The sequence below is a fragment of the Biomphalaria glabrata genome, chromosome 9, assembly GCF_947242115.1.
Source record: "Biomphalaria glabrata chromosome 9, xgBioGlab47.1, whole genome shotgun sequence".
Lineage (NCBI taxonomy): Eukaryota > Metazoa > Mollusca > Gastropoda > Planorbidae > Biomphalaria > Biomphalaria glabrata.
This window is the reverse complement of record NC_074719.1, coordinates 26,334,109-26,344,444: the sequence shown is the minus strand read 5'-3', so window position 1 is coordinate 26,344,444 and position 10,336 is coordinate 26,334,109. Positions and strand designations below refer to the sequence as shown.

The 10,336-nt window shown below is 36.6% G+C and overlaps 1 protein-coding gene across 6 annotated transcripts in view; it reads left to right on the top strand.

Moving 5' to 3' along the window:
- Nucleotides 1-15: 15 nt before the first annotated feature.
- Nucleotides 16-10,336, top strand: part of LOC106080093 (rab GTPase-activating protein 1-like) — a 49,515-nt gene continuing 39,194 nt past the window's right edge. For 4 of the 6 annotated variants that reach the window (XR_008779596.1, XM_056039818.1, XM_056039817.1 and 1 more), the window contains exons 1-3: nucleotides 16-70; nucleotides 3,411-3,736; nucleotides 4,954-5,158. Coding sequence is in view for 5 of the 6 variants with exons in the window: in XM_056039818.1 (XP_055895793.1) it covers nucleotides 3,445-3,736; nucleotides 4,954-5,158 (497 nt within the window). In the remaining variant the exon portion in view is untranslated. Of the gene's footprint in view, nucleotides 179-3,410; nucleotides 3,737-4,953; nucleotides 5,159-10,336 lie in introns of all 6 variants that reach the window. The other 2 variants (XM_056039815.1, XM_056039816.1) reach the window with 2 other exon arrangements.

Here is a 10,336-nt window from a genome sequence, read left to right as displayed (position 1 = left end):
AAACCCTGGTTGTGACCCGAGAGTAAATCATTTTTGACGTCATTGTTATAGACGCCACCTACTTCCATGTGTAATTATTGTTTTGATCATGATTTACACTGACATAATCTAGACTCTAGATCTAAAACTAGTCTTATTGTATGAAAATCAGATTGGGGTTCGCATTATGATTATCAATGTAAAGTTTAAGTAGCTCTAAATCTGCTTACTATTTAATAATTTATCTAATATGCAATTGTTATGGTTTGCATATGATAATAACACGAGTCGTTAAGTGTCATTCATAAAGTTTCATAATAAAAAAAAGACAGTCAATAAATTTGAATAAAGACTAAATTAGTGATCTTAAGTCGTAAGACTTATAGTCTAAGACTTAATTAATAAGATAATCATAAAGTAAAGATGTGCAGTAGCAAAACCAGTGAAGTCTGTTGTCAGTGTTGTTAGTTTTTATTATTAATAGAATTAATGACTTTAATCATCATTAATGTGTTGTTACTCACTCAGTTTACTGTTACTCATTGTCACTTTGTGTAAACGGTTACTAGATCTGATCTAGATTATAAATCTAGTCTAGATTCTAGATCTATAATTTATAATTGAATAATTCTAGATCTATATCACTAAATAATACTATTATTATTATTAATATCATTCAGTGTGTTGTCACTGTTCAAGAGACTGTTGCATGTACACATACTGCTTAGCAGCATAGTAATTTTAACTTCAAATATTATATGGCTCCTTTTGTCTCGAAAGGCAATGGATGCGCCCAAATGAGTCACTGGTTTTGGCTTAATCTTGAGACGGGGCAGAATCTGGTGTGGCTAATCAAGCCAATTCTAGAACGGCAGACTTTGCCACAATTCGTACATGTGTATGCCTCTGATTTAGGGCTAGCAGACAGGGCAGCTTTCTTTTTTTCCCTCTTAAAGCCGCTTCAATTCTTTTGTTCTCAGCAAGGGTTGTCCCAGCACGCACAGTCTGTCTCTATGCACTCCGGTCTTTGGCTATGTTTTCCCACATACTTTCGCTGATGCCTGAGGCTCTCATGTCTCGCTTGCAGACATCTCTATATGTTAGTCTTGGGCGGCCCTTGGGTCTGACTCCTTCCACAAGCTCAGCATATAAGATATTTTTCGGGATTCTACCATCTGGCATGCGGGTGACATGTCCGAGGCAGCGTAATCTTCTTTGTGTCAGGAGAGCTTACATGCTGTTCATATTGGCCAATCTCAAAACTTCCTGATTGGAGACATGGTCCCTTCAAGAGATGCCCATTATGCGTCTCAGGCAGCGCAAGTGGAAACTATTCAATCTGTGCTCTTGGTACATGTATGTTGACCAGCTTTCACTGCCATAAAGGAGAGTGCTCACAACACAGGCGTTGTTGTCTTCCCATCGCTTTCTCTGTCTTACTTTCTTCTTCTTCTGGTACTGTTCCTAGAAGGAAAGTCTTTGCGACCCCTCAGGACTAGTGATGTGGCCTTAGAGTTTGAGTTTAATTTTTTATTTTTTTTACTGTAGTTAGCAGGTCTTCATGAGTTCCATTTGCTCCTGTTTCTCTTCTCTTCATTCGTGATGCAGTCTTGGTAACTGACACCTAAGATCTTTCTGTAGCATCTTAGTTCCATTGCTAGGATCCTCTTCTCAAGATGTGCAGTCAGCGTCCATGATTTGCATGTATATAAGAATGTGACAGGGACTGCATCATTCTGATTTTTATGTAGAGGGCTATGCCTTTGTGGGTCCAGACAAGTGCTGCTGTAGACTGTGCAATTCTAGTCAGTAGTTCAGGTTTGGCTCCTTCATCTGAGACAATAGCTACAAGATATTTAAAGCTACTGACACTTGTCAGCTTTTCGCCTCCAATACTGGTGTCCATTTTTAAGCCCTGTTGGCTATTGGTCATAAATTGTGTTTTTTCGGAATTGATTTGCATACCATATGCTGCAGAATTCAAGTCTTGTCTATGCACATAACCAAATCAGCTAATTCTTTTTCTGTCTTTGCCAGACTATGTCATCCACAAAGCACAAGTTAATAATTTTTCTTCCTCCAATGCTTACAGAACCTTCGTAAACCTCGAGTGCATCTTCCATTATCCTATCAAGGAAGATATTGAAAAGAGTTAGTGAGAGTAGGCAGTCATGTGTCACTCCAACTGTGGTTTTAAACCAGTCTGCAATGTTGTTGTTGAAGTACACTGCACTAAATCTATATAATATTTATAATTAGTCTAGATCTAGTGAAATCCAGTCTAGACAGACTAGGCAGTCTAATAGTTATAATCTATGAAAAAAAATATATATATAGATCTAGATTCCAATTTTTATAGAAGACATACTTGATAAATATTAGGTAACTAATGTATAGAGTAAAGATCTAGAAGTATACTAGACTATACATTTTTTTATATATTACAGACGTTACTTAAAAAAAGAAGATAATTATGTCCTACGCATTTCATGTGTTGATCTGGTCATGCATGTTAATCAGTGACTTAAACGCGTTTTCCTGGATGATTCAGGCAACCCATTCCATTCTCTATGGTACTTGGGAAGAAGGAACACTTGTAGGAATTGTTCTAGCATATGGAATAAGAAATTTGCCTCTATCTTTGTGTCTTTCTGAGTACTTCATTAGGTTTTGTTTTTATATTTGTAAATTATGGTTTAGTGTTTTATGTATTATAGCTACTTTACTTTTGTTCTTCTGTCCTTAGTCTTGAGTTGAGGGATCCCAAAGAGAGGATGTAAACAAAAAGTATTCACCATGAGAATTGTTTCAACTTTGATCTTGTCCTTATGTAATAATTTCTTATACCTTTTATACACACACAGACAAAGTTCTTTTAAAATTTCATAGCTCCTTTAAAAAAATGAAACAATAAAACTCAATCTGAGATCACATGTTTTCTTTTCATCATTTTCATTGGCACTAATGAAATGTCAAGTTTCTCAAGCATTCTTAATTGTATGTATTAGTCCAGTTAGTAAGATGGTGATTGGGGAATAATGAGCTTGAGACCTGTGTCTGTCAGATTAACATTTGGATTTAATCAATGACATTAAGAAATTAGGCATCTAAAGTAATTGTTATGCTTTTTCATTTTTACATACTTTATGTTAGTTTCAAGGAAAGTAGTTCATGAACTTATGTATTTACATTGAATACAACTTGCAATGTGAGTGTTAAAAAAGAATAATAATATTTAATTTTTTGAAAAATATTCTAATAGTTAAATACTTTATTTTTTAAAATAAATTGCTAAAATCAATTTTGAGTGGGTGTGTTTCTTAAAGATATCCGACTTCCATGATGCCACTTTAAAATATATAATAGCTCATTACAATGTTTAAGCGGAAAGACCATAAAATTTAACAATCTCCTTTTGTGTTCATTTTTAGGTATTGAGGGACAACTAAGAATGTCAAGATCAAAATGGATGATGCTGTAAGTCGTGACTCTGTAACTTCCTCAACAAGTGAAGAGTTTGTTGTTGTTAACGGAGAACCCAAGCTAAAAGTTGCAGCAGATGTCAATGACATTAGTGAGGAGATTGCCAGTGCCACTGCTACAGACTTTAAAATGTCAGACAGTAGAGACAATCTTGAAGAACATTGTGACCATGTGATACCTGGTAGCCAGTCAGTTAACATTCTGAGCTCCGAGTCAATCTTGGAGAACTACCCAGACACTCCTAGTGAGGAAAGTAAACCAATGCCTGGTTCAGGTAGGGATTGATGCATTCGTTACTAAAATAAACCTGTGTGCTAGATTAAAACTTCTTGTGGTACTTTAACTTTATTCATTCATTTGTACTTTGAGATGTAGCAGACCATTTGTTGCTAGGTTAAGTCCTCTTGTAGCATTTCTTTCAGTCCAGCAATAGATTTTTTTTTTTGGCATTTATGTTAAGTATCTGGTGATTTACTCTTACCCTGTGTACCTAATGGTGTATTTTTATCATGAGTGTCTAAATGGTGTACACTTATCTGAAGTCTCTAGTGGTGTGTTCTTATGAGTAGCTGATGGTGTACACTTATCTTGAGTCTCTGGTGGTGTACACTTATGAGTACCAGATGGTGTACACTTATCTTGAGTCTCTGGTGGTGTACACTTATGAGTATCTGATGGTGTACACTTATCTTGAGTCTCTAGTGGTGTAAAGTTGTCTTGAGTCTCTAGTGGTGTACACCTACATTGAGTCTCTAGTGGTATAAAATTATCCTGAATCTCTAGTAGTGTTCACTCTAATGGCTAGCTCATTGGTTGGCTTTATTCCTTGGTGTCAAACCATTGTTTCTTTGCTGAGAAATCTTGATTGATATGGCACTAATTATTCCCTCCCCTCGAGATCTTGATCTGATTTTGCTGTCTGAACATTCCTTTAAAAAGTGGTTCTTTTCTGTTGTATTAGTGCCAGATCTGACCTTAACTTGCAACTGATATACTAAAGGGTGGGGTGATTTTAATAAGAGCACTTTACTTCATAGCTAAAGTTGGTATGAATGCAAAGTGCCCTAACCCATGGATTGCAAATGAACTTTTGAGTACTACATTTGTAATTTCAAGTTCTTTCTTACAAGCAATTTAATGTTCCTTACAGCCCTATGCTGTTGTCATACCCAAATAACTTGTATTCCCTTACATATTTCATAATTTTAAAGATTATGGTGAATGAAAGAACTTCTTTTTAGCATGATAAGTACATTGTTTCCCTTGTCCGTTACTAATGATGATTGAAATAAAAAAAAAAAATTAAAATAATCTACCATAACTAGTTCCTGTCACAGATTCTAAGTACATTTTTCAAATAGCATTTCAATGTTACATTTGTAAATACCACCACTTATCGCCAAATTCTAAAATTAAATTTAAAAAATGCATGCATCACATTTTACAAAATCATTCTAAGCAAAGATTAATTTTATTTAAAACTAATTCCAGACCGGGTGCGATCAGCTTCCCTTCCTGCAACTCCTAATGGGGACTGCACTATCTTCAATGGAGTGACCTACCTGGGCAGTGCCATGGTGAATGCTCCTCGGAGTGAAGGGGAAATCTATCGCAACATGGCAGTGCTTAACCAGCACAGTCAAAGCGCCATCCCAGTAGCCCTGTCTGTTCCAGCAACTTCTGAAGGAATAGTCAAGTAAGGAACTGAATTTGTCTCTCTATGTAGTATTGTTTTGTTGTTGGTTTTTTTTTTCTACATATTGTATTTTAGCAGCCCCCAAAAGGGAAAAAGATGCTATTAGTTTTGTGTGGCCTGTCTGTCCATCCGTCCCATTTATATCTCAGAAACTAGAAGAGAAAATGAAAATCAGACATCATGATATTTTAGATCATTCAAAGTTCTGATGCAATGGCTACTTTTTTCTTTTCCGAAAGTGAACCATCTAATTTTTTAAATTATTTATGCAAGAAGATTCTTCAAAAAATTACACCACTTTTCAATGAAAAAGTTCATGGTCTTCTTCATTAATAACTCAAGCTTCATTCATAGATTCGCGCATTGGTACAAAAAATTTGCATCTAAGGTCACAATGGTAAAAGTGTCAATGGTTCATTATAAAATATATTATCCATTTATTAACTAACTCATTTTATAGAATACTGATTCAAATGTTGTTTTTTTTTTAATAATTTTGATACGAACTTCGTTTTAGTTATACGTTTAAAAAAGAATGAACTACTTTTATAGCGCGCAGTTTTGACATATCCTCATTATAGGGGCCTACACTTGACAGTCTTAATAAGACTAAATAGAGCCCAGATCTAGATATATTTATAATAAATGTATTAATAATTTGAACACAATTTTAATTATTTAGGCAATGACTTATCTTCTGACAGCTTAGGGGTGCAGGTTTATTTATTATGTAAACAATAGTTACGAATAGTATCACATTTAAGAAATGAATCGGATACAAACAGCATAGTACACCATTGGTAATGGCATTACCCGGTAACAAAAAGCCTACTATTCATGATCATAACATTGGCCAAGGTCTAGTAATTTTAAGATTAAACATGTAAATTCATACAAGTTCTAGTCTAGATCTAGACTAGACTTAGATCTATTTCTAGATCTAGACTTAGATCAAGAGTCTAGATCTATGTCTAATTTGTATGACAAATGACAATGGAGATATTAATTTTTATTTTGCGAGGGGAATGTCTGTGCACTGTACGTATTATCATTTGCAAAACGTTAGACTGTACTTTCTGCTATGCACGAGCGGCATGGACTGCTTTGATGTCTTCGAGGTTGTGTTTGGCCTAATCATTTTGTTGGTCGGCATGGACCTTTGATGACACTCCCATTTTTTGCCTTCCCTCCCCTTTTAATGGTTCCAATGAAATTAAACCAAAAAGAGGGATGAGAGAGGTTAAGTAAGAAAACATGGATATAACGCAGCAAAAAAAAAAAATTTTTAAAAAGATAGGCGCAACAATTAGCTCTTTAACAATACTTAATAGAAATTAACTTCAACACATACACACAGCCGCGAAATTGCAAACCACCCAACTTATTCACAGCTCAATATGGGTATAAAGCTCTACTTTCTGCGATTTGAAAAGAAAAAGCAAGTTTGTTTTTGTTTATTTTTAATAACATAGATCTAAAAATACTACACTTAGGGCTTACAGAAAAAATTTAATTAAAAAAATAAATCTAGATCTAAATCAATTTTCATACTATTATAATTAATGGCAAACTTATGCTTATTATAATAAGGCTAGTCTTCGAGTCCGAAGATAAGTGAGAAATGCAGTATTTCCCGTGGCTGCGCAGTCCAAGCTGTGATCTACATATTTTGCCACATCCAGAGCAAACATAACCATTGTCCGCAGGTGGTTGATTTAGATTTTCTTTTCGCCGTCTGTGTTTGTCCTTGGCAGCAGACTTTCTTTTGGTCTCAAATGTGTATCCCGCGGCCTTCGTGAGTGACCTCCAGCTGTCTCATTATGAGGCCGCATGCAACCAGGTGCTCTCTTCTATGTCAGCCAAGGAAAGTTGACGCCTAAGCTGGTCTTTGAAGCGTTTCCGTGTGACGACTCTGTTACGTCGACCACCTTTTAGCTCACCAAAAAAGAATGCCTTTGGAATACGTTCGTCTCCCATACGGGAAGCATGCCCTAACCAGCACTGACAAAAGAAGTCCCTCTATATTGTCCACACGTTCGATATGACATCGCTGTTTGTAATGCGGTCTTGCCACTGTATGTCCATGATGAGCGCAAGCATCTAAGGTGGAAGCGCTCAAGAAGTCTTAGATGTTTCCTGTATAGTGTTCATGTCTCGGAGCCATACAGAAGGGTTGAGAAAACCACCGCCTGGTAGACACTGATTTTTGTAGGCAGGCGGAGCGATCTGTTCCTCGCCTGAAGGCGTCCAAAAACGCTACTGGCCGTGGCAAGACGGTTATCAACTTCCCTTGAAAGTGAGGCGTCATTTGACACTATACTACCTAGATATGTGAAGTGGTCTACCACATTAAGGGGCTGTTCATTTACGGTGATCCTTGGGGCTACGTATGTTTTATTATTGACTTCTGGAACATGACTTCTGTTTTCCCGAGGTTTATAGATAGACCGAAAGAGGCGGCAGCGTATGCAAATTCGTTTACCGCGTTCCGGAGGTCATGTTCATTGTGAGCTAGCAGGGCGCAATCATCGGCTTAGAGAAGCTCCGTTTGCATTGGTCTTGTAATTGTCGTAGAACAAATATCATGCCAGATGTACCTCTACCGGCTCTGAAAACACATTGGCTTTCAGATAAGACCTCGTCCACTAAAGAGTGGGTTAGTCGGTCGAGCAACTTAGTATGAAGTCATTAATGATGAAAATTATTACAATAATTACAATAATTTATATAGCGCTGTCACATCCGATATTTAATGAAAGGATATTTATATTTTAAATAATGAGTCATGGTATATTTATATACCAATCGCGTTTTTGAGAATGTACTAGTAGTAAGCACGGGCTTTTCACATTAAGTATGTGCCTCTCTAACCGTTCTGCTTTTAATTTTATTTTAAGTCACAGATCAACATACATGACTAGATTGACACATGAAATGCGTAAGACATAACAATCTTATTTTTTTAAGAAACGTCTGTAATCCATAAGTAATACCAAAAAGCTTCAAACTCATTAGGCTGCTATTGTATTGTTTATAGTTTTCATTGTCTGAAAGAGAAACTTTACTTACTGCCCCAGTGCAGCCAACTCATCACCAAATTTCATGAGCGTAGCCAAAAGGATTTTTGTGGTTTCCCTTCCCCCTCCAATACAAAAAAACTAAAGCATTTTACCATTTTTTACCAGTCGCTGGACTCCATTGAATAGCAGATTTGGTTTTTTAATTTTTTTAGCGGAAGAGTAGCAGGCTAATTGCACTGTAGATATCTCAGAATATGCATTTTTAAAGCTTAAAATAACGGAAATAATGCTAGGTTCTGGGGCTTCGCCACAGACCTCACTGGGTGCAGCTCACAGCGCTCCCCCGGACTCCCTAGCTGCCCTTTGGCTGTGTGTACTGTTTTTCCACTAATTATAGGAAGAGAGTATTCTAGGGTAGAAAAAACGTTTGAAAGAATGAAAGATCAGAATGTAATGAAGATTTATTACATATACACACACTAATATAAATAATACACACACTAATATAAATATATGACATGCCATTTGTGGGCCGGTTTATATGGTAATGCCCGGGCCGATTTTGACACCCAGTCCGCCCCTGCATGTTATTAATTTTGAATTCATGGATAAGGTTAATAATTATTATTTTTAAAAATATAAGTATACGCTAAATGAATATATGGAGATGCTGTGGCTGAGTGGTAAAGCACTTGGAACCAGAAGTCTGTGTTCAAATCCTGGTGAAAACTGTAGGTAGACCACTTCGGGGGCCGATTTTGAGTTTGTGTTTCCACACAAACTGTCTTTGTAACCTTGTTTCTTTTATATAACTATGTGTCTGATTGTCTTATATAGAGGATTGTTGTAAACAAAAAGTATGTACAGCCAAACCTCTAATCAATTTCACTGGAATGACTGACTCATTGTATTGATGTAATACATTCAGAACAAAGAATAAAGTTGATGGAGGTTTAGCTACAAGTGTTTGTGTTTGGAGACACAAAAATCTGTTATAATAATATAAATGGATAGACTTCTAATTTCAGAAAATATTTATACAAGTTAATAAGCACATGCAAATGATATAGATTTTAGCTACAAAGTCTTGCAAAGTATACTCAAGTTGATTGTAAATATGAGTAGAGTCCTTTTTATTATTAAGTCTATTATAATGCATATTTCCATCTCCAAAGAAAGTGACAGTCAATACAATTGTTACATATATACGGAGACATGCCTACTGTGACAAGTCGGATTAAAGTATTGGCCGTTTTGGGTGTCTAGGGGATTTTATAGTTTGAGAATCCTTACTTGCACATATAAACTACAAGCACAGCGTTATAATGCAGGCAACAATACTAGGTTTAGATGTAAAATTATGTACAGTTTATTATACAAAATAAGATAATGAAGGGTGAAATGCTGTACAGATGCTAGAATGGGGTCTAGCGTATTTACATTAGGAGACTATCATCATCAGATATTAGAACCAAGTGGTCTGAGTGTCATTAGGCTGGTTGCTTAGCTTTTGGTCCTTGTGCTGCACTGGTGAGACGGGTGTGGCTGGTACTGATGCTGTCTGCTGGTGGGCTGGCGTAGTGGATCCAGGCTCCGTGTGCAGTCCAACTTGTATGGTTGCAGAGCTAAGCTGCGTCTACCAATCAGTTAAGCCAGTGACGAGTCTGTGGCTAGCGTTGTTACTTGGACTCTTGAAGGATGAGTAGGTCTGACGTCTACAGATCTGGTGCCAGCAAATCTGCTATCAGCTTTAGGTTGCTAAGATTTCAGGCGGATGTAGCCTATAGATAAAAGCTGCAACGATATGATGTATGCGTCGGTTTAGCCATAATGATAACACTGGGAGGTAGATGCCTTTCCGTGAAGGACATCTTCAGACTGATGTATAGAAACCATAAGCTAGTTTCATATTTATCAAAGGGACCTAACCAATGAATAGTGTCCCATCAAGGGAGATAACAATAATAATGGGGACTCCCATAAAGGGAAATAACAAACAGTAATAAGTGATATATGATAAGTAATACAAGTGTCGTTCACCAATCACGGTGAGTAGCAAGTACATACATCACTAAGATAAATGAGATGACAGGAGAAGGGGAGATCAACATGTGATACTCGCCCGTGCTCTCACATAAGTAAACATAGAGCATAAGTA